We start from the raw sequence: 25,567 nt of genomic DNA, 5'->3' as shown, positions 1-25,567 counted from the left end.
CCCTAAATCCAACTTGAAAGAATAAGACTGGAGTGCCTGGGTGGCTCAGTCAGTTGAGTGTCTGCCTTTGGCTCAGGTCATGATCCCAGGGTCCTGGGATCGAGTCCCATGTTGGGCTCCCTGTTCAGCAGGGAGTCCACCTCTCCTTTTCCCTCTGCCCTCCCTCCCTGCTCATGCTGTCCCTCTCTCTCAAATAAATAAATAAAATCTTTAAAAAAAAAAAAGAATAAGACAAAGCCCTGATTTTTGGAACTTTTTTCATATGACATTTGAGCTAAGATCTTAATTGAAAGAATATATTTTTATATAAATAGTATTTCAATATTTTTACATCACAGAGTCTTAAAAATAACATGGTTCATAAGTGAAGTAACTTGTTTTTCTGGAATTATGGTCCACTGGGAAGGGAAAGATTGTTTTTACTGCCTAGAATATTTTCATGCTTTTTTATGCTACATCAGGAATATAACAAGAGTTACATTTTGCCTGCATGTTGCAGACAGGGAGCCTGTAGAAAAGGTCAAGGGACTGTGATCAATAAGAGTTTCCTGATTCAGGTGCTAAACAAAAACCAAAGAGAGTTTTTAAGCATCCTGTAAGCCTTTTTGCTAGTACTGATGGGGCAGTGTTCCTCTTTTTCTCTCTCAGATTTGTAATTGTTTCATTACTGCGTTTTTTTTGTTTGTTTTTGTTTTGTTTTGTTTTATTAAGTGAACTGTACCGTCAATGTGGGCTTAAATCCCAAAATCAAGAATTGCATTCTGTACCAACTGAGCCAGCCAGGTACTCCTTACTATGATTATTTTTAAGAGCATTTTTTTTTTTAAGAGGGAGAGAATGGAGAGGGGAGAGAGAGGCAAAGGGAGAGAGAATCTTAAGCAGGCTCCACACCCAGCACAGAACATTAATAAGGGTCTCAATCTTAGGACCCTGGGATCATGACCCCTGCCGAAATCAAGAGTCAGACACTTAACCGACTGAGCCACCAAGGTGCCCCAAGAGCATTTCTATTTGGTTAGAAAGAGAACTATAAGCAAATATATGATACTTTCCTAATGCAGAAAAGCTGAGAATAATACTGCTCAGCTGGAAACAAGAAAGCTAAAATTGTGGTAGCACTTCCTCCAGGTATTTAGCTCAAGATTAAGCAGAATTGTCTGAAAGTTAACAGGAAAAGAAACTACTTATGATGTGTTAAAACCACAATCTAAGAAAGAAAAATTCATAATGTTATTATAGAGTATTAAGAACTAAATGTCATAGTCAAACTGCTTTAGTAATATTTAATGAATACCCTTTCCCTCATCTTAGATGAAAATGACAATGACAAAAAGGGCCAAATCCCAACATAAGTTGCTGAGTTGCTTGGTGTTTTTTTTTTTTTTTTTTTCATTTTTCTGGGGCCATAACATTTTATTTTTTTGGTGTCTAACAGTAGTGGTACCATCTTCATATTTTAGGCAGAGAATGGTCTTCAGGTTTTCTGTCTCACGAAGTTTAGATTCATGTTAATTATTTGAAACTCTGATTTATTTTCTCACTCTGGCAAATCCTGAAGACATCCTTTAAGGCAGTTTTAACTGCATGAGGTTGCTGAACTATAGATTTGGTAGCATAAATGATGTTTGCATTCTATTATCACAACGTTTCTATATAATTAACCCAAATTTTCACTGGAGATTTCAACTGCACTCTCTCCTCATTCTCCTGAAGCATCTCTTCTCTCAGGAGACACTGTAGAAGTAAGGTTCCAGTGAGAGGTAGGAAGGGGTTAGAAGTTCTGAATGGGGGCTAAAGTTGAGAAATAATTGCAAGGAGTGTTTTGAGGGTATCTGAAGGTCTTTGCTTTTAGCAATGCAAGAGGCACAAATAATAATAATGAGGTATATTGGGCTTTCTGTCACTGACAACCCAATCTAATTCAATCCTAAAAAAATATAGACAAAATGAAAGCTAACATTTTTTTTAAAGATTTTATTTATTTATGCATGAGAGACATAGAGAGAGAGAGAGAGAGGCAGAGACACAGGCAGAGGGAGAAGCAGGCCCCACGTAGGGAGCCTGATGTGGGACTCAATCCCAGGACTCTGGGATCACGCCCTTGGCCGAAGGCAGGTGCCAAACCGCTGAGCCACCCAGGGATCCCCCAATATAAGATTTCTTATATAGGACAGTTGTTTTTTTTTTTCTCTCTCTGTCATATAAAGGAAAGCAGTCTGGGACTGGTTTAGAAGCTCCATATAATCAATCAGGTACCCAAAATCCTTCTGTATCTTTTAAACAGCTTCAAGATGCGGCTTTAATCTCTTAAAACTGACGTTCAAGATGGCTTTTCCAGCTCTGGAATCAACATCCACATTTCAGACAGTGGAAGAATTTACTAGGAGATTTAGCATATGCTTCCTCATTTTAGTGACATTTACTAGGCATACTCCGTTTCCTTTTATAATCACACTGGCCAAAGCTTACTAACTTGGTCACACCTAGCTACAAGGAAAACTGGATAATATATCTTTATTCTGAGTGGCAGTGTGCCCAGCTAAAGATTTAGGGGTTTATTAACTATGGAAGAAGCATGAAAATAGACTCTAGGAATAATTAGCCTTCTCTCTAGCACGTTGACCAATGAATTTTCTTGGAAATATATCAATAATACAAAGGTAGCCAAAGAATTGTTAGAGGATTTTCAATGTTGTATTATTTTTGAAATATATATTTTACTTAATATGTAAGATTACTGAGTCTGGGTTGTAGTTGACATTAGTTGCAGATACATAGTAAATACTATAATTAGAATTATCACAAATATAAATTTTTAAAATTACATAAATACCTAGTAATTTTTATCCTAAATACATATTTTTCAAGCCCAAAACACCAAAAGAAGGAGTAAAATTGAGTATTTCACAAATACTATGCTAAATAGTTGTTTAATTTATATTCCAAGTATGCCATGGCTGCTGATTCAATGTATTGTAGCTCTTACTATGTAGCTCCCACAGCTAATATTTAGTGATCATTTACTGTTTATTGACTACCTACAGCCTCTTTGCTTGATCTCAGGTAATCCTGTGGCTCTCTAAGGTTGCTGTATTACTAGGCCTATTGTACAGGTGAGGACATCAAGGCTAAGAAAGATTTAATTTATTCTTGGACCCCAGGGTTGTTGGACTCTAATGACAATGATTTTCGTCATTGTACTTTACTACTATCTCTTTATAAATGTTTAATAGTATAATATACCTGAATCTTATCTTGGGTCTTCATGGGAACACAGCTGGAATCAATTTTGAGAGACCATGCTTACTAAATGCTTGTTTATTAGGAGTCTTTCACCTATCCAGATGGCAATCTGATGGTATGAAGGGGCCAAAATATTGGCACTGTCAGTATTGTAAATTACTTATTTCCAGCAGTTTTCATATATTTTTTAAAGATTTTATGTATGTATGTATGTATGTATGTATGTATGTATGTATGTATGTATTTGAGAGGAGGAGGAGAGAAAAGAGAGCTCATGTGCATGAGCAGGGGCAGGATGTAGCCGAGGGAGAAGGATAAGCATACTCCTTGTTGAGGGCGGAGCACAATATTGGCCTTGATCCCATAACCCTGAGATCATGACCTGAGCCAAAACAAAGAGTTGGCTGCTTAATCTGAGCCATCCAAGTGCCCCTACCTCTTAGACATAGTCTACCTGCCTTTTTAGCTTTTCCTCGCTACTTAGACCATCTTGGCAATTTCTCCTAATCTTCAAAAATCAAAACTCAGTAACTTCATTTCCCTGCTTAAAATTTTTTTTATGATCCCTTGGCTTCTTCCCTTTTGAATTCATAGCCTCTTATACCTGTAACATAATTCCACCATGTGTATTTATTGGATTATAAGGTTCCTTAGGGAATTGTTTCTTTCATCTTTGAATACTTTGAAATATTTTGCATGGGTTCTTGCAAAGCACTGTGCTCTCTGTAGATAGTTGTTAAATGAAAATTGTTAAATTCTTTGATCCCTTTAAGGCCAAGATGTGTTTTTTTTTTTAAATTATAGGCTATTATCCTCTAGCAGCAGTTATAAAAAAAATTTATCTTCTTCCTACCTTTGCCATGGCCCTAATCCAACTCTCCCCTTCATTAAGGGACTTGGGTAGATAGAAGAAAAGGCTTAAAATATCTCTTTCACTGAGATTGAGGCCATCTTCCAAATTATGTCTTACTTATTTTAGCATGCCTACATATGTATCTGTCTTCTCACCTGTTCATGTAATTTTAGGGAAAGTAACCCCTAAATCTGTTTCTTGATTTTATACCCCTCATTAATTCCTCTGATTTACCCAGAGGGATTCAGTCTTGGAAAAGATGGGTCATTTCTGGAGTTTGGAGTTTAATAAAAGAGACTGGCTAGCCCATTAAGACTTTCAGTACAGAGAGAGAAGTGCTGTAATGGGAATTATACAAAGGGGTATCTAACCCTGGAGAGGGGCCAGGGAAAGCTTCTCTAAAGCAATGACTTCAGACTGAAGGTGAGATATTGGCCAGGATCAGAGGGGACAGACTTCTAATTGGAGAGAAGACATGTACACAAGTCCAAGAATGATCCCTTTGGGTGACCATAAAGTTAGGTAAACTCATGAGGCTGAAGAGGAAGGAGAGTGGTTAGTCTCACTAACTCTTCCTTAGAGGTACAGTTTCCTTTGCCTGCATTCATCTTGTACACTTGTGAAAGTCACTGCTTTCACCACCTTATGCCACCACTGAGAGATCTTTTAGGTCTCCTTTATTGCCTCCTGCTTTATGGAGTCTCCTGTCACTGGGTTTCTAGGCTCCCCACAACTGACCCTAACCTATTTCCCACCCTTGACTAACTCACATCCCCCTGCCAGAGCCAAGGCAGTCTCCTTATAATCTCTTGAGGTCACCCACCTTGTTTTCTCCTCTGTTCTACTCCCCTCTACCTGATTTCTAAGCTTTTACTAATATTTTATACTCCTGGATATTTGCAGTTTGTGGCATGTAATTTAATGCATAATTACATATTGCACAGTATTAGTGTCTTCTGTTTATAAATCTTTTATCATCAACTGGATTGTAAGCTCCCTGAGGGCTGCCTTGTAAGCTGCATTTCACTTCATTTTATTCTATTTTTAATAACATTACTCAAATGATCATGGAATATCAATTGTAGATATATACTGTGCTGAAATCAATAGCATCTTCATGCAGAAAGATTACAGAATTGCATTCAAATTAGCAGTGTAGGATACTTTGAACAAAGTGGACTAAATTTTAGGATTCTCCTGACAATTTTAAGATTCCCCTGAAAACTCCTGACAATTTGTAAAATAGCATGATTACTCACATGTTTTGTTCTCATTTTATAACCAATGAAAGTAAATTTGGAAGTATGCCGGGGCGCCTGGGTGGTTCAGTCAGTTAAGCCTCCGACTCTTGATTTTGGTTCAGGTTAAGATCTCAGTATTGAGAGATGGAGCTCTGTATCTGCTCCATGTTCAATGCAGAGTTTATTTGTCCTTCTCTTCCTCTCCTCCACTCCTGCACTCTCTCTCTCTTCCTTCCTTCCTAATAAATAAACAAATCTTAAAAAAGTATGCTAGATGAATGTAAAACTTGAACAACACATGTATATACTTTCTGAATTTGAAAATAAAGGAAGTTTAAAAAATAGTAAATTAAAAATATTACTGCCTTTGGTAAACATTAAATATTTAAACTACATCTACTCTTCAGTTTTCAATATATTTTAAATCACATCAGTGTCATGGGAAAAATAATCATTAAGAATTTTTAAAAGCATGCATAAGGGAACATCTGTCTTCCATGGTCAGACACTCGCTATGCCCACAATTATTCAACTGGAAGTTTTCAGAATATAAATCTTGACTAGACCTCCTCCACAGAAACTATCTATTTTTGAAATTTCTGGGAGAAACCTCATCAGAGCCCCCTTCCTTAGCTGTCAGGACTGTGTACAAGAAAAATTTTCCTCCTGGTGGTCTCAGCCCCAAGCTGTTTCAAAGTTCCAGTAGTGCTTCCTGGATCCCGAGCAACAAAGCTCACGTCCTCACTCTGGGCAATGCACTGAAGTCCTGAAGCTGCATTTGTAACTGCTGAGAGGTGGAAAGGAAAGGGCACTGGACCTAAAGTCACACAGACTTACTTTTGACATGTAGCTCTGCCACTTTTCTGTTGCATGACAAATTTCTTCTTGGGTAATACAGGAATAATGAGATCTGTCTCACAAGGTTGTCGTGAGAAATTGCACAAGTCACTCTGTGAAATTTGTGAACTGTAAAACTCTGTATACATTTTACTTGTTGTTCCACAGTTCCTATGTAGAGTCCTATTCATTACATAACATGAGATTTTATGGTTCTTTCCAAGACCTTAGGATCTTGAGAATTTCAGACATCTATTTTTTCTCTGTGACTTCTTTCTTATTCAGGTCCTGGTTATGTTTATTCTTTCTCTGTTTCCCCTATTTCTACCTACCCTATCCTCAAACTCATGGATGAAGTCATTTAGGCAGCTAAGCAAAGAATATTTTGAGTCATGAACAAAAGTTCAGTTGCCTCATCTATTAATAAATCTCCCATTGTGTCTGTCTGTCTGTCTCTCTCTCTCTCTCTCTCTCACACACACACACACACGCACACGCTCTGCACTGTTCATGCCTCTGTGGACATTCATAGTCCTAAGTAGTTTTCTGATATCCTTGTTTCTTCAGAACTCATTCTTCTGGGATCCCTGGGTGGCTCAGCAGTTTGGCACCTGCCTTTGGCTCAGGGTGTAATCCTGGGGTCCTGGGATTGAGTCCCGCATCGGGCTCCCTGCATGGAGCCTGCTTCTCCCTCTGCCTGTGTCTCTGCCTCTCTCTCTGTGTCTCTCATGAATAAATAAATAAATAAAATCTTAAAAAAAAAATGTTAAAAAAAAAAGAACTCATTCTTCTTCTTCTTACTATTTATACCTCTCATTAGACCATATTCTCAGGTCAGAGGGGGGGCCCTAGCAATGACTTCTGGTCAGGTACTAAAGCATAGATTCTGAAGGTTCCAGAGCTAGGGGTCTTGCTCAAGCTAACGAGGGCCAAAGAATGGAGAGAATTCGAGGAAGCAGACATGTGAGCCTGATTCCCATGTGTCAGGAAAATCTATGACCAAGTTAAATGGCCATTTTATTAATATTTACCTGCCACTTGTACTAGGGCAAGGTGAGAGGGAAGGGGGGTTTAACGTTCTGAGGGTGGTTACCTTAATATCTAAGAACTTGTGTTATCCTTTAGGCTTTGAGTATACCTAAAAACCTTACTGAGGGGCTGAAGAAGCTCAGTAAAATTGACTAATTGAATACAAATCTATGTAGGAAAATAATGAACATTTCCTTTCTTAACTAAGAAAAACACAGAGAGTAGACAGATCTGGTTGTTATTGGGGAGAGGACTGGATTGAGGGGAGAGGAAGTGGTAGAAAGATGGCAACTTTTTAAAGTCAGTATTCACAGCATTTTTGGCAATAATTTGTACTCAAGAAAAATACTTAATAAAGCAGAATTATCCCTGCTACCCATAAGAATTGTTCAGAATAGTAGAACTGTCATGAACCAAGTGTCTTTAGCCTGAAGATCACCTTTTGGTACAATAACTGTATTTTAAACCATGGCTTCCATTGTTTCTAATAGCATCTTTAGTTATCAGCGGCTAGGAAAAAGTTTCTAGGACTCAGAGCTCTATAATTCTTATAAATGTTAGCTCTCTGAAATTCCTTGTAGAATTTAGGACATTTTTTGCTACTTAAGTTCCTCCATTTACTGCTTACATTGTTGCAAATGTTCTATAATAAACAATTTTCTTAAGTATAGAGGGTAGAAAAGTATCTTGAAATCATGATCATTATACACTAAATCTCTGTTTCAGAGTAGGTATGAAACTGTAAGAATTTTCGACTATTATCAAGTGAACAATCTGGGATCTAAATCTACATGAGATAGTTAATGTACATTTTTCAAGATAATCTTCAGACTAATTCAAAGATACCTTTTCTAATATCACCAGTGTGCACCATTGTGCAATTCCAGTACCATTTTTCATTTCTTCAGCTGCAGACTTCTTGGAATATTTTGGGGGGTTATTTATTGATACAAATAACCATGGTTTAAGAAGCTTTTTTGGGGGGGATCCCTGGGTGGCTCAGCGGTTTCGCGCCTGCCTTTGGCCCAGGGCGCGATCCTGGAATTCCAGGATCGAGTCCCGCATCCGGCTCCCAGCTTTCCCTCTGCCTGTGTCTCTGCCTCTCTCTCTCTATCATTCATAAATAAATAAATAAATAAATAAATAAATAAATAAATAAATAAATAAAATCTTTTTTAAAGAAGCAGCTTTTTTTTTTAAAGGATCTCCTTGATTAAGCCCCACATTAGGCTCCATGCTGAGTGCGAAATCTGATTGTCCCTCTCCCTCTGTTCTCTCTCTCTCTCTCTCTCTCTCTCTCCTTAAATAAACAAATAAATAGAATCTTTTAAAAACAATAATAGAAGATCTCCTTGCCCAACACACTGCTTCCATGGACTATTTTTTATTTTGTTTTGTTTTTCTGTATAAGGTCCTGGGATGGGGGGGGGGGGGAATCATTTTTAAGTAGAGGATTCTGTGTTTCTATGGTATATGCTGCCCAGTTTTCCATGTGACATCAGTTAATACTGTTTTTAAGAAATGCCTTTTTATGACCCAAGCATACTATAAGTAAACCTATGTTGTTTAACCCTGTTTACTCCAGTATTTTCCTGCTTGAATCTCTGGAAAAAAGACCACTTTACTTGTTGCTATATGGGTTAATGTAATGAAAAGTTATCAGAGTACTTAATTTAACATGCATATCTGGCAATGTAGGAGCCAACTTTAGGATCAGATCTAGTCACTAGAACAGAAAAGCAAAATTAGCCCTGTCTGAGCTATACTCCCTCCTCCCATTCTCTCCCTACCCCAAAAAGTTATCTGTAGCTGGAATTTTTAATCATGATAGCAGAGGATAAATGCAATAGTAAATACAGTAAATACCATTCACTCATAATCCCATTCCCTAGAGAGAAACACTTTATTAGTTTGCTTTTCATATATAATAAAATTTATTATGTTAAATCTAAAACTATAAAACTGCTAGAAGAAAACAGGAAAAAAAATCTTTGTGACCTTAGGGCAGGCAATGGCTTCTTAGACTATACAAGCATAAAACATTAGAGAAAAAAATTGATAAATTGGATTACATCAAAATTTAAAAAGCTTAAAACTCTTGATCTTTGAAAGACACCATTAGGAAAAATGAAACGACAAGACATAGACTGGATAAAAAGTATTCACAACCACATATATCAAACAACTTGTATTCAAAATGTATAAAGTACAGTTAAAACTCAGTAACAAGACAGCCAACACAATTTTCAAAAATGGACAAATTATTTGAACTGATACTTCACAAAAAAATACATAAATGACCAATAATCACTTAGAAATGTGATCAATGTCAATAGTTATCTAAGATATGCAAGTTAAATCCAAAATGAGATATTACTACACAAGGGCTTCTTAACCTCAGCACTTAATATTTTGGGCCAGATAATTCTCTATTGTGAGAGGCTGCCCCATGTGTTGTACTATATTTGGTAGCACCCCTGGCCTCTACCAGCTACGTGCCAGTGGCAACCCACCTACCCACCAGTTGAGAAAATAAAAAATCAATCCTGACGTCAGATGTTTCCTAGGGGGCAAAATCATCCCCAGGTAAGAACTACTGCACTACACCATTAGATTGATTAAAATAATATTGACCATGCTATGTGTTGATGAAGGTATATAGCCACTGGAACTCATACATTGCTGGTAGTAATGTAAAAATTTTTTTCCACCACCGTGGAAAAGTTGGGCAGTTACTTAAAAACTTAAAGCATAACTATTATAGGAATTAGTTATTTCTCTCCAAACCAAGAGAAATGAAGCTTATGTTCACACAAAGCTATTCAAAATCCTTAGAGAATGTACTCTTCTGCATAGGTAAGAATTTTACCCATGGAACGAAAATCTCAGGTACTAAGAACCTTTTCTTTATTGGCTACATAGTATTTTTCACACTTCCTTCTAGGATCATTTTGCTTTTTCTTGAAATGAAGCTTCTTCAGTGAAGATCTGTTGGTGGTAAACTTTTTATCTCTTAAAATGTGTCTTAAAAGACAGTTTCATATGTTAATACAATTTAAGAGGGGCCATTTTCTCTTTCAGTGCTTTTTCAGTGCTTTGAAGATACTATTCCATGGTCCTCTGACTTCCATTATTAAAAAACAGACTGTCAAGGGTGCCTGAATGGCTCAGTCAGTTAAGTGGCCTACTGTTGATTTCAGTTCAGGTCGTGATCTCAAGGTCCTAGGATTGGCCTTGTTGGGTTCCACTGCTCAGCAGGAAGTCTGCCCAAGGATTCTCTCTCTTTCTCCCTCTGTCCCTTCCCCTGCTGTCTGTCTGTCTCTCTCTCACAAATAAATTTTTTAAAACACCAGACTGTCAGTTTAAACTTCATAGGTAATCTAGTTTTTCCCTTGGATAACCTTTAAGATCTTCCCTTTTCTTGGAATTTTTCAGTTTTACTATATGTCAAGATATGAATTTCAGTATTGTGCATGGGATTCATTGCGCTTCCTGGAAAAAATGAGGGTTGAGATCTTAAATTCTCCACCAAGAAAAAGTTGAAAGAGGCAAATTTTCTATCTCCTTTTGTAGATGGGCTGTTTTTCCTAGCTCCTGTGTATATTGATAGTATATAGCCCTTTGGGGCTTGGCTTTATGATTGAATCTCTAGTACCCCCTAATTTCCCAGGTCCTAGTCTTTGTCTTCTCTTCCCCATGCTCTTGCTCTAGATTACTGGGTTTCCATAACTACCAACCTCAGGAATTATTATCTCTTTGGATTCCTCCTGTTGGTCATTTTTTACTTCTGAGGATTTCTGTTACTTTGCCAGTTCAGCCATATGTTGTACAACCAGCTAATTAGGTGGTTTGTCCAACATGAGTAAGGATCACTGTTAAAGAGGTTAGTTATCAGAAAGTGGTACTATCAGGGTTAGTTATAGCTTAGAACTAAGTATCCTTATAGTAAATGGCCTCCTACTATTATGCTGTCCAAGTTCTTGTTTCTGCTTTTTAGAATTTTTCTGACTCCTCCCTTGTCATTAAATGGCTATCATATTTTCTCTGCTATCAATTTAAACAGTAGTCCCTACTCCCTTCTAAATTACTGTTGGCTTAGAAACTAGATAAATAAGCGTGTTACAATTTTACACAAAATAAAATAAATTGTCTCTGAGAGGTGGGCAAAGGTTTTCCTTTAAGTACAGTTTCTGTTCTTAAGATTGACCCCAAAAAGTCAATTCAGGTATAATGAGGTATTACTATATCAGCAGTCTATAATAATGAACTATTTTGGCCAAATTTTCAAATGTGGGAGGAACCATCTCAAGGTATGAGAGAGAGAGAGAGAGAATGTGTAAGCAAGCATTGGATTTAATCCTACCAAATCACTCTCAGTTCTTTCATATTTTTGAGTACACAATACCATATTTAGCCACTAAGGAAAAAACTGTGGTATTTTCTAATGTTTCAAGTCTATAAAAGTGACTATTTCTTTTTTACTTGAAAAAGCTTTTAAGTTTTTATTTAAATTCCAGTTCATAGAGTGACTTTAATAATGACTATGTGCCAATTTGTCTTCATTTATGTGTTCACTTTTTTTACATAAAATATTACATTTTGTTTATTCTAAAAGATAATTTTACTCATTTAACTATTTTGATGATGTTTTAGTTAGACTCAAACCTATCGTTTTCTCTTTGGTGCCCTATATAACGAATATAATGAAAATGTATTTTTAAATACTTAACTCCATGTGCTAGTAGTTATAATTTCAAAGCAAGATTAATACACTTCCACTTCCCAAATCCTTGCATCTAAAAGAGAATGTACTCTCAACATAGCTAAAAGGAACATATAAATACTCTGAGGTTGTACTAAAACTGTGAACACAACTTAAGTACGTCCACAAATAGTAATTATTAACTGTATCCAAAACATAGTGCATGGTATTTTCGAGATTAAAAGACAGTGTGGTAAACTGTAAAGTGGTAGAAGATATTCCTCATTCAGTATGACAAAATTTATAAAATTTTGTGCAGAAGGTATTTTAGAAGACCTTTGAAGGAAATTATAATAATATATTGTTAATGAAACTGTGAGGGAAGAATGTTTTCAAGTGTCAGAAATGAATAAAGGTTCAGAGAGGGACCAAAAGTAAACCGTAAATGGAATAAAAGAAACTGGTATCAGATTAAAATGTATAAGAAAGGCAGTAGCCAGAGAGAAGGGATACTGAGAGATGTTATGGAGCATTTTCTATTTTGGCAGTAGGCTCAGTGGGGGAACAAGTTCAGATTTCCTGGAGAGAATTGATGTTCTAATGATTTTGGAGGTGGGAGTGGGGCACAGAGAGTGAGATGAACAATCTGTCATAGAGAGGAGATTACATAGAAAATAGTGCAGGCTAAGATAGGAAGGGTTGAAGAGAAGGGTCCTTGGTCTCTTTCCTGATGGATGCACAATCACTAGAATCTTACCAGTGGAAAGAAACCTAAAACATTATCAGGCAGCATCATGGTATAGTAGAAAGAACATGCCTTTGGAGTCCGACTGGCTTGAGTTCTAACCTTAAGCTGCTTGCTTGCTATGGGACCTTGGGTCGAATACTTAACCTCTCTGTCTCAGCTTCCCATTTCTAAAATGAAAAGAGCATCTATCTAAAGGGTTATTATGAGGGATAAATGAGTTAAATATTAAATATGAGTTAAAATTTTATATAAAGTTAAAATACATGTAAAATGCTTTAGAAAAATACCTGATTAGTACTAGCAACAATATGTTAGCTATTCTGTTAATATTATCAAATCTGAAAACATGAAGTATAGTGTCTACTCCCAGAATCCAATCTGAGACTAAAAATATGAACTATTGGTGAAATTGATGAAAAATCAATTGGCGCACGTTACCTAGCTGCTACAATAACTATCAGATGTCACCTTAACACAGAATCCTGCTTTCCAAGCCCTTTGTACCTCTTTGCATTTGTAGTTTAAGGCATTCTTCAGTCCAGGTGCTCCTTTAAGACTGCAAAAAGACTTTAGAGGGTGGATCACTATAGGAAATCATAAAAAGAAAGAGGGAGGAAAAAGGAAGAAGATGTGGAGGGAAGAAAACTTGTCTCATGGTAGATGCTTAATTAATATTGACTGAATGAATGTTGAATACGTAGATCCAATATATCCATACAGAGAAGAGGTTCATGAATTTAACAGAAACATATATGTGTCCCTGGCATATAGATATGAGTGTTAAGTAACTGATAAAACTTTCAGTAACATTTGGGTGGCTTGTGTTTAAAAAAAGAAACTGAGATTTAAGAGCCCAAGGAAAATATGAGCTTGATGTAAAGTGTGTCTTTCCCAAATGATGTATTGAAACTACCATTTTCTTGATTCCACACAGCTCAGCTATCTATGACAATTGAGGATAGAGGAAAAGGATGAAGGGAAGGTATCACCAATAAATAAAATCTAGAGCTAGTCTCCAATACTATTTAATTTCTGCCCCCCCCCCTTCCTTGGAGTATTTAGAATATAACGAACTATTGAGGGGAAATAGACATACATTTTGGACAGCATCCTACAGTATTAGTAAATGTCCTATGTTTTATAGTACAGGAAATCATTGATATGACTGGTCAAGCTGATCTACTTAAAATAATTATTTTTTAGGGAACTAAAACCAGCAAATGGTTTAAGCAGTACTTGAAGAAAAAACAGAAGGTAGTTCTTGAAGATTTTTACAGAAAATATTAACTGCCTTAGAATACTTTGGCAAGCCAAAAGCAAAATCAAATCTTGTTTCACAGTGTTTGTGTCTCTATTGCAAGTAACCTGTCAATTTGAGCAAATACTGAGGTTTGCACTAAACATAACAATGATGAAATCTGTAGCTCTTGAAAATCCTTCCTAAATCATTAGAAAATTTTCTTCTCAAAGAAGGACATGTATTGAGTGATAAAGAAGAAAAATTGCATAGAATAGCACTGTGCAGTATGTCTAGTTTCCTTACTTGCTTTGAAGGTTATATTTGTATGTGACTATTTTTACTCATATTTTTGGATTTGGACTATAATATTTCATTGTTGTCCCCTCCCATGAATTTTGGAAATTGAGTAGTAGGAAATTTAAAAAGAGAAGAATCTTTTCCTGTAGATATTCCCACCCTTATCCTCTATCCACAAACAAGAAAGAACATTTTATATTTTGTCACAATTACACTAACATTAAAGATACTAATGTACGATTATCTGGCACAGCAAGGATGAAAATAGAATTATCAAAAAAAAAAAAAAAAAAAAAAAAGAAAATAGAATTATCATTATGTGATTAAAATGATTTTTTTTAAGGATTGGCAAAGAGATTTTATCTTTGTTACTTTTAACTCAGGACAGTATATCCTGTTTTATAATGTGCCCTGATCTGACACTGTATAATTTTTTTAAAAAAAACATTGAAGGCTGGACCTCATTGGTATCTGGAATGGTTGAGTCTTTTACCTGTTTGCTTTGTGGTTGGCTGAAAGCTGTTGCTAAGCTTGTTTTTTGCTCATAGAAAAAGTTAAAAGTTGAGTGTGACCTACTTGAACTGCATCCTGCTTTTGACTCTGCTTTGCTCTTTTTCCTGACCCATGTACTTTTTTCTGATATCTTTTGAAGTTCAGATATTTTTCAGACCCCCAATATGTGAATTTGATGTGTAATATTTTAGGAGTTTATGGTTTTAGTTGTATACTTGTGCAAATTAAAGTACTGTGGTTTAATTTTTTAAATCTCATTAAATACTGGAAAGTTGAAGTTTCTGACTTCAAATTCACAATAAAGTAAGTTCTAATTGTGGAGAACAAACTTTAAGAACCTACCTCTTACAAACAGAAAAGATTATTTGGATATCAAGAATATCTTCATTGTTAATAAAAATCTCAAAGTACTACTTTGTATTTTTACTTCATTGTACATTTTTTAGGTCAAATTTTTGTGATTTAGAATAAAAGCTCTTATTGCTAATGCTGGCATGTATGTCACTGAAGGATAGGATTGACTTTTTCATGTTTTTCGGAGTAGAGCTAGAAGGATTGATTATCCTTTTAGTTATAGACCATATCCAGGACAGGCTAAATGAAAGTTCTATGGGAAGGCAAACTTGGTTTATAATTCAGTAGACTGCCCTAAACCATTGTGATTCTAAGAGCCTTTTTTTTTTAAGGCTCTACTTAACATTGATGGGAGTGAGACTTTGAACCAAATCCCCCCTGCATTCTGCTTCATTCTGCTGGAACCAGCAGAAATCCTTGGATCATTCTCTGAACCTTAAAGCCAGATCCAAGCCTTGGGTGAATAATGCAGGGAGCTCTTAGACTAGCATGGATCCTCAAACCCACGGTGAGTTCTAGAATGCAGATCAGATGTGATGTATATATAAGGCAGTGATATTCAAATGTGTAACTAATAGTTTTGTGAGCATAGTGTTTAGTCAAACAGTATTACTATTACCAGAATTCTGATTTAGAATTTATCTGAATTTAGATATATATGTAATATCTAAAACTGGCATTTTAGTAATGATAGCTTTAAGTTCAAATAAAGTTAAATTATTTATCAAATCAAAACAATGACTTGATATTTTATGTTTTAAACAAATTAAGATGTTACGGGTTATGGCTGCAGTATTACTTCTGTATTTTCTTGTATACATAATATCCCAGAAATCTGGATGCACACAGCAAAATTCCCGCATGCTGTAGCAGTCCACTCACTGCTATAGTTTTACTCCAGTAGATGCAGAGAGCCATGAATTCTTTTAAAGGCTAGAACATATTAACTACACCCTTCCTAATCACTGACACATTTACAAAAATGTTCTAACCTGTACTCACAGAGATGGTGAAAAGAGCTTTATTTAGTCTATGAACTGAATTGCTAGTGGCAACAAATTATTATTATGGTTGTTTCCAATACATTTAATGTTGATATATATTTGTAGGCTGCCTTGAAAAAGAAAGCTCAAATCTAATATTTCATAATATAACTTTAAAGTACCTGTAAGAAATGGATTCTAAGGAATACAATTTGAAAACCTCTAGTAATGGAAAAGTCTGGTCCAGGAGGAGGTCAGATTCTAGTTAGCTTAAAGCATGTAACTCTTGATAAAAATCAGGAATTATATTAACAGAGAAGAACTTTAGAGCTGAAATAATTTGAGAGACTATAAAGTTCACCAGCCCTTCATTTTAAATTTGAGGGAACTAAAACTGGAAGGTCTGTTAAGAGATTTACAGACTAGGTTTCTGTTTTTTGTTTGCCTGGCTGTTTCAGAATTGGGCAGGAAACTAAATGACTCCCCATTTAATGCTCCCTGACAGTCCCAAGCTATCAGCCAATCTGTGTGACTTATGTGAAAGGTGTTAAGTCTAAATAAAATAGACACCCAAACTCAAGATATTTCTGCTTTTTCATAGGATTTAAGAAATTAAATGCATGTAATTTGGCATTCAGTAAATTCTATAAATAATGATTGAATGCTTATATCAAGATTTCTGTTAATTGGTAAAATAGCACTGACATCTATACATAAACCTATGCCAAAATGTATTTTTAAAATTAGCATTATAACAAATTAAGAATGAATACTACCTTCTCCAATTTGTAATATCTGAATAAAATCCTATTTGAGTATTTCTCAATCATTTGCCAAAAATTAGGAAAACCAGATTTTCTGTTACTACAAATGAAATGATCTTGAATTCTGTTCAAATTTGAGTTCATTAAAAAAAAAATTTGAGCTCCTGTAAAAAGCATAATTTTTAAATGGCCTTAGCTCTTTTCTTTTCTTTTCTTTCTTTTTTTTTTTTTTTTTTTTTTTTTGAGTATTTTTAGCTAACCAAAAAGATAGTAGTGATAAGTAAAAATAAACATCTCTGTTGAACTGCAATGCCCTGAATGTATACGTACTTTGTGGACAAAGAGGGAAATGGCCCACAGTGGTACAGTGAGGATTTTGGAGAGCAGATGATCAGATGGGAAAGTTCAGTGAATGGCATTTTATTTCTGAGAAGCTTAATAACATTCAGGTAGTCCCTAGATGTGGCCTTGTACTTTGTGACCAGGTTAAGGCCCTACAACTTAATACCCTCTTGGAAAACAAGAGATCTCAGGAGGGACAAAGAAAGAAGGTAATTTAAAAGATTAAAGGGCCTACAACTCAAGATTATCACAGAGGACCTGAGTGGAGAGTCTTTGAGCTGTATAAGAAAAACATTGTAAATCTCTATTCCCTACATGGTAGTAATAATCATGGGGTGGGGTGGGCATGGATAGGGAGGTGAGGATAGTTTTTATAAATAAAAAAGTAACTCCATTAAAAGATTTTAGGGGTGCCTGACTGGCTCAGTTGGTAAAGCATCTGACTCTTGATCTCAGGGTCATGAGTTTAAGCCCCATATTAGGTGTAGAGATTACTAAAAAAAATAAACTTTCAAAAATTACAGGTTACATATTAAAACCAGCCTTGTGCTCTTGCCTTGTGCTCACAAACAGAAGTACTTTGTGAATTTAAAAAATATTTTTTTCATATACTTTTAGATAACGTTTAAATCCAGCTCCTCAAAAAGTATTTCAAAAATTATACAGTAGAGTAGTATATGTACATGGTCTGAGAAATATTTTCTACTTAAATATGTCATATATTTAGTGTCTTCAGTTACCTTTTTTTTTGAGTTTGTATCACTTCCTTTTTCTCCTTCTTTAAAACTTTCAGTAGCTCCTACATACATATGTGATAAATTCCTATTTCCCGCCACACTCAACTTTTTACCTGAACCTCAACCTATTCCAGATTAAACCATTTATTATTTAACTCAACAATAATGCAGAGAATTCAGTTCTAAAAATTGTAGCATTTTTTAATGAGGTCTCCCATTTAATCACGAGATGGCAACAGACACTTTATTTCCTGTTGTTTCACCTTAGGCCTAAAGATGTTGAAAGCCAAACTTGGTTACAGAATACTCAATGAATCTTGTCAAACAATGGTATGTATACAGGCAGTATCTGACTTGTAAATACCTGCCTGACCTAACAAGTGAGCCGTGTATACCATTGCCTGAACCTATATAGCTATCTTAGTAGTGCAAGGAAAGCAAGCAAAAATAAAAAATAAAAAAAATAAAGCTTGGAAGTATCTGTGGGTTCCCATGGAGAAGATGGGGAAAGACTATGAAAAACAGAAGTTGCTTTAGCGGAGCTCAACCCAAGGACAAGCTGATTCCCTAGCAGAGTCTGCCTGCCTGTATAGTAGACCAGAAACCTCCAAAAATGTTTGTCTAGATGGCCTAAATCTTTCATAAACTAAATATTGAACTTGAAATTCATTATTAAGCTTTCACTTGAGTAAGTTTTTTTTTTAATAGAAATATCTCTGTGGAGTTCATTCAATACATATTTATTGAGGGTCTACTGTGAGCTAGGCACTTGGGCATTGAAAATACAGCAGTAAAAAAAATATGATTTTATGGAGTCAGTCAGACTAAATAAATAAATTAGTATGAGATATAAGTACTTCATACAATAAATAGTGTGAATTGGTTTAATAAGAAGCCTTTTTTCTTAGCATTTAACCAGTTATTCTAAGAGGAATAAGGGTAGTATGAGTGCCTCCTTCCAGACCAAATAAACTCAGGTGGAGTCTTAGGGTAGATTCAGGTGAGTTCTGTAGAAGAGGAGCTGTAGGTAGCAAGAGGTTACTAAAGGCCTCACACTAAGAGGAATGAGAAGTAGAGTAGAGAAGAGAAATTCTCAAAGACCAAGCTCACTCATTCCATGATTCATTCACTCTTTTTTTTTTTTTTTAAGATTTTATTTATTCATGAGAGACACAGAGAGAGAGGCAGAGACAGAAGCAGGCTCCCGCGGGGAGCCTGATATGGGACTCAATCCTAGGACCCCAGGATCACGACTTGAGCCAAAGACGTCTAGACACTCAACCACTGAGCCACCCCATCTATCTATCTATCTATCTATCTATCTATCTATCTATCTTTCTTTCTTTCTTTCTTTCTTTCTTCTTTTCTTTTCTTTTCTTTCTTTTCTCTTTTCTTTTCTTTTCTTTTCTTTTCTTTTCTTTCTTTTCTTTCTTTTCTTTTCTTTCTAAACCAGATCTCATCTTCAGTATAAGAAAGGGAGAGAAGCTTTTCTTTTTTGCCTTCCCTTTTGTCCTCAGAATCAAGAACTGAGACTAATACATAGTTATCAAAATTTGTAAGATGCTCATTAAAGGAGGCAACCATTTGCTTCAACGTGGATGGAACTGGAGGGTATTATGCTGAGTGAAATAAGTCAATCGGAGAGGGACAAACATTATATGTTCTCATTCATTTGGGGAATATAAATAATAGTGAGAGGGAATAGAAGGGAAGGGAGAAGAAATGTGTGGGAAATATCAAAAAGGGAGACAGAACATGAAGACTCCTAACTCTGGGAAACGAACTAGGGGTGGTGGAAGGGGAGGAGGGCGGGGGGTGGGGGTGAATGGGTGACGGGCACTGAGGGGGGCACTTGACGGGAGGAGCACTGGTGTTATTCTGTATGTTGGCAAATTGAACACCAATAAAAAATAAATTTATTATAAAAATAATAATAAAATAAAAATGGAAATGATGCTATACCCCCCCCCAAAAAAAGAGGCAACCCAGCTTTTGCTGCTCTGGATTCAGATAGACCTGGGTTCTAATCCCTGATGGCATTTTGCCACTTTTACAATCTTGGACAAGTTACCCATACTTACGAGTTTCTGTTTTATAAATTTGGAAATAGAAATAATTATCTGCCGTATACATGTCAGTTACAGATAGGTAGAAGTTGGTAAGTTACTAGTTTTATTAGCCTGGAAAAATCTGACCCCAATTTAACATGTTTATTCTTTAGGGGAATGTGATTTTCTTATTTAAAACCAGTGACATTGTTTGGAATACTGCTTAGTTACCAATATGGGTGATAGCCTATGTTTCTAAAGCCCTATGTAGAGATTTAAAACTGCACTTCTAAAAGAAGAAATCCCAAAGGATAAAATGAGGGCAAAGATCTGTCAACAGTCTTACTCCTTTATAAGTGATAAATTCTAAAAATTAAATTGAAGAAGTGAGAAAAGTAGAGGACAAATAAGAGAACAATGTAAAATTAAAGTTCAGTGCTAAAAGGATCTCACTGTACTCAAAACATGTTGAAAGGAAAAAAGTGCTTAGCAGACAAGCTATATATATAAAAACAGGAAGATATGAGCTGCAGGAAAAAAATCTTGACAAAATTAGTAAGCAGAAGTAATCTTATAAACCAGTATTCATTCTAAATGTTTTAAATGATAATAGGGCATTTTTCAAGAATGCTTTAAGCCCACTCTTAAAAGACGTTCTTTGGTTTAATGGCTGAAACCACTGCTATGTGTGTTTTCTAACCAGTTATTAAATAGAATTCCTATTCTAATGAATAGATCTACAAATCTGTAGTACTTTAATATAATTCCTTTGGTTAATGGGAATATTCAAGGTTTAATATGTGGTCCATGAAAGTGTGACTATGCCTTTTGGCCTGGTAAGCATTCTACTAAAATATACCTGTTCCATGAATTAACTATATGTTTAAAAGTCTAATGGAGTAGGGAATCCAGTTGGTCAGACAGCAGCTAATCTGAAATTTCCTCAATTTCAAAAACAAGAGTATGAGCCATGATTTCCTTTCCCAAGAAATATGTTAGAGAAAACCCACCTTCATCCCTATACTTTGCCTCATTCTTATTGTTCAGACCCACCATACTGCCTCAACAGCCTTGCTAGCTCATCTCTCTGTCTCCACAATTTTGCCCCTTCTAGTATATTTTTCTAAACCTTAATAAAAGCAAATCTGATGTTTTTCTACTGTTTAAAACTTTCAGTAACTCCACAGTCAACTTAAGAATGAAATTTACATTCTTCAATGAAGCTTGAACAAGTTCCCTCCTTACTGTTGATCTTTTACTTGAACTCTCTGTCCATACTCCCGTCCTTCCAGACCAAATAAATTTGCTTTATTTAGTGTCCCTGTTTGGACCACTCTCTCTCTCCTGACTTTGGGCCTTTGCACGTACTGGTTCCTTTGCTTAGAACTCTCTACTCTCAAGCCTTCCCTCCTGTCCGCCCCCTAAATTTTCATGCCAAGACCTCTCCACCAAACCTCTAAGCTCCAGTTCAGATGTTCTTCCTTCAGGAAGCCTGTCTTACACCAAAACTTCAAGTCCAGACTCTCTAATACATCATAGTTCTCAGCTCAGATAAAGTCATTTGATACCACTTTGCTTTTACATAGGTATGTCACCTCGTTCTTGAGAAAATTAAAGAGTTGAGACCATTACTGCTAAATACAGATACAAAAACCTCACCTTGATACTGCTAAGTCTACCAAAACATTTTTAGAGGAAAGGAAGTATTTCAGAATGACTGTTACTTCTTAGATTGGATATCAGGATTCTTCCTAGAAGAAATGTTGAAATGTTTAAGTAGCAGACTTTATAAAGTAACTGCTGGCCTATAATGATAAACTGTGATAAATATCAAAAGCATAATCCTTTCCAATTACTGTTCTGTGCTCAAGATTTCATTTTTTTAAGCAGATGTTTATTATATGCCTATGACATGCATAGCCCTAACTGATTATATCAGTTATTTTCTCATTAGGAGAAAAACCTTCAAGACATCTGGCCTTCTCAAGAAGCAAAATCTTTGGAAATTGCAAACTTTTTATTGAATGATTTGAAACAAATCATTTCCAGAAGTGAAATCTACACAATGATATTTGCAAGTTAGTACATTGGTTGGAATTCTTGGTTACTATAGATTTATTTGGAAACAACCCTTTTATGTTGGAGAATAAAGTGACTAATTCAACATACTGCTCTATTGTAAAGGGCAGAAATTAGAACTCTCTGAAGAACTTAAGTCAGTCTTTATAGATACCATAAAGGATTCCTGACATTTAATGACTTGAGGGTCCTCAGTAAACCAGTGAATTAGAATGAGTTAAAATTATTTTTCTTTTTATGCAAGGCAGCATCAAAATAATTAAACTGAAATTTTCTGGGGTGTGGGTGGGAGGAAGTAATCCTAATTGCAGTATACCATACAATTTCAGTGTATGCTTCTTCAGTAAATATTTATCAAGCTCTAAGATCAAACCCTACTATATATATAGTTTGCAGTTTGGCATTTAATTATTTTAAACCATTTTTGGGTTAGCTAAATGCAGGCATTTCCCTTGCCTCTCATTAAAAAATAGAAAGTTAAGCATTTTCCATTTTGCCAATGACATAATTTTAATGTCATAAACAAGGCTATGCCCTACTAGACAACTAACCCCACTGTTTTCTCCCTTCCAGAAGATAAAAATCACAGCTCAACTCTTACAGAAACGGAGCCATCATTTTCACATACTTCTTTCATTATCTAGCATTATGGCTCAGAACCTCATGTATCAAGTCCATTTGTGTTTCCAAGGTATTCATCTACAACCAGTTTATCTTGGAGGCTATTGCTGCAAATTGGATGATTTATTCCGTTTATTTTTGCTACTTGTTTGTGACTGAGTGGGCATTTGATTACACTGTTTGCTTTTGTGGCTGTGCTCAAAGGGAGAGAGAGTGGAAGCCTCTGTAGCCTTTTCTTTTATGTTAATATTAACCAAAATTGCTTTTCTTGACCAGTAAAAATTTTTTGCATGCTTTAGCAATTTGTAAAAGCAGCCTATGAGAACATGCAGCATTTATCTTATTTATCTGGAGAAGATAAAAAAAGTAACCATTTTAACCTGCTTTTAAAATGACATATTAAGAGCTGTAAGAGCTACAATGTCTTCTCTGAGACATTGTAACCTCACTTCTAAGACAACCTTATTTGCACGGAGGAGTCCTGGTTCTCTGTCAGTTTTTATTGATACACTCTGCTTGTTTCCTTCTGTCAGAATGTTCTTTTTTCTTTTAACCTGAACAGGTAAGCTTTTGAAAACACAAGAACAGGCATGCAAAAGAAGAGATCTTATTCAGTCGATTTTTAAAAGAAGTTAATGAGGCCATGTAAGGAAATAGGGTTAAAACACAGGACTTGAGAGATTCGCTCTCCGGGCCCAACAATAGCAGTTATTTATGCTCCTTTGTAACCTATATTTTCTCAAGTTCCTCATCAGATTTCATAGAGGAAATTCTTTCTTTAGAACCCAGGGCACTTATGAGAGACCATTAAAATTTTAAAGCCTTCGAATATACTCGAAAAGAAAAAGGAAATGCCGAGATTGGCCACCAAGGCATACTATCTGCGTAGGAGAGTGACGTTCATGGTTTCTGCGGAGCTTACCAAGACTAATTGTGTATTGGATACAGGCCGTAGCCCGGTACTCGGTCCAGCGTTCCGGGCCCATTCAGCAGTGTTGGGCATTGTGGGACAGGAGAGGGGATTTCAGTAGTTCGTGAATCGTAAAGCGAACTCGGGTCTCCCCGGCGGTGTCCGGGTCGGCAGAGGCTGGATGCTCCTTGGCTCGAGGTACCTGGACGGGAGCGGGTGCGAGGAGGGCAGGCTCCCGACTGCTGATGCCGGGGGCAGGGGCACGTCGCCCGTCCCTGGTGCCTGGGGCTCGCGCTGCGCCCTCCGGCCACGGTGCCCGCCGACCCAGCTCGTCCGCGACGGGAGCTTTAGGTTCGGGGGGAGCTCGGCCGCCCGCGGCGGTTTTGCGCTGGGCGGGGGCCGCGGCCGAAGCCCCCCAGGGCCCGCCCCGGGCCCGCCCCGGCCCCGCCCCCTCCGTGGCCCCGCCCCTCCAGGCCCGCCCTCCGCGCGAAGGGGGCGGGGCTCCGCGGCGCCGCGGGCCGGGATTGGCGCCTGCGGCCGCCGTGCGGGCGGAGTGACGGCGGGGGCGGGGCCGCGCGGCTTGTTTGTCCGGGCCGCGCCGCCGCCACGGTCGGCGCTGACGGAGGCGCTGCAGCCGGGAGCCCCGCCGGTCCGCGCTCGCCGCCGCCGCCTCCGCACCGCCCCGCACCGCCCCGCCGGGCCCTCCCGCTCGTCCGCAGCGGCCCTCGCGCCGACATGCGCCTGGCCGCCCCCGCGAACGCGGCGTACACGGCCTCGCTGGCCGTCTCGGAGCTGCTGGGCTGCAAGCAGTGCGGCGGGGGCCGCGGCCAGGACGAGGTACCCGGGCTCGGGGCCGGCGGGCGGGCGGGCGGGCGGGCGGGCACCCGGCGGGGCGCGGGGGCTGCCCCGGCCGCGAAGCCGCCCCGCCTCGGCGCCCCGCGGCTGCGGAGGAGGAGGGCGCTCCCGGGAGGGGGCGGGGGCGGCTCGGGGACGGGGTTTCCACGGCGGGTCGGCCCCGAGCGGAAAACGCGGAGGCTGCGGCGGCTGCGGCGGCCGGTGGTTCGCTGCGCGGCTCGGGAACGTCAGTAACGCCGCGTCCCCTGCAAGTCCCCGCAAGCTGGGGCCGAACACAGCGATTCGCTCTTTCCCCTCCGCGTCGTCTCACAACCCTTAGCAGTGACCTCCGCTCCCTTGGCCTCCTACTTGCAAAAGGGGAAAAAAAAAAACTGTTTGCATCCGAGGAGACGATGCTGCCTGGGGTGCGCGAGCCCCCAGCGCCCGAGGTCGAGGCGGCCGCCGTGTATCAGCATCTCTTGTGCCTGAAATAGCCTGGGGGGGGGGGGGGGGGGGGCTTCTAAGTGGTGGAGAATCGCGCCCCGTTTGAAAGTCACTAATAAACCTAATAGCTAGAATTTGAGCCTTTTGACTCAAAGGGCGACAAAGGAGAAACTGTGATTAAAATCTGAGTTGAAACACTGCGTTGCCTTAGCTCAAGCAACCTGGATGGAAGGTCATTTTTCTGCAGCATTGCCCACTTAAATGACTCCGTTTTAGGATTTGTATTTCTTCGTAAATGGAGTTTACGTCGCGAGCCTGCCCCCCGCATTCACGTAGCCTTAACAGGAGGGATGTAGAACAGACTTTTCTAGATTTTGGCATTTGTAGGTGGGTGATACGCGCTTGACTGTTTACAGATAACACAATAATTAATGTAACTGTTGCTTTGGAAAGTCCATCAAAGAAAGAAAAATGTGTGCAAGGGTTGAAATAGCATTCATGGTTTCCGTTTGCAGGCCATGACCTGTCTCTTCTCATTTTGAGTAGAAGTGATCCCCAGTTATCCTGCTTGAATAGATCGGTTATTTCTGGTGGTATTTGTGCGCAGGATCCTGGTTCTTGCACAGATTTAGAATTTCTAAATATAGCCGCGTAAACTGGAAGATAAAGAGATAGATACATTTCAGCTTGCACATTGATTATAGTGCCTATGGGACTGCGTTTAGGAAACTAGGAAGCATCTGTAGAG

The 25,567-nt window shown here is 38.0% G+C and overlaps 1 protein-coding gene across 3 annotated transcripts in view; it reads left to right on the top strand.

Annotated features, from left to right (window-relative positions):
* SESN1 (sestrin 1) overlaps positions 1-25,567 on the top strand; it is a 99,765-nt gene that overhangs the window by 53,727 nt on the left and 20,471 nt on the right. The window contains exon 1 of one of the 3 annotated variants that reach the window (XM_026005782.2): positions 23,511-23,739. The exons of 1 other annotated variant lie outside the window; for it this stretch is intronic. Coding sequence is in view for 1 of the 2 variants with exons in the window: in XM_072738425.1 (XP_072594526.1) it covers positions 24,277-24,378 (102 nt within the window). In the remaining variant the exon portion in view is untranslated. Of the gene's footprint in view, positions 1-23,510; positions 23,740-24,124; positions 24,379-25,567 lie in introns of those variants that run through there. One more of the 3 variants, XM_072738425.1, reaches the window with a different exon arrangement.

Source organism: Vulpes vulpes, chromosome 1, assembly GCF_048418805.1.
Source record: "Vulpes vulpes isolate BD-2025 chromosome 1, VulVul3, whole genome shotgun sequence".
NCBI classification, from domain to species: Eukaryota; Metazoa; Chordata; class Mammalia; order Carnivora; family Canidae; genus Vulpes; species Vulpes vulpes.
This window is presented reverse-complemented; position numbering and strand designations above follow the sequence as displayed.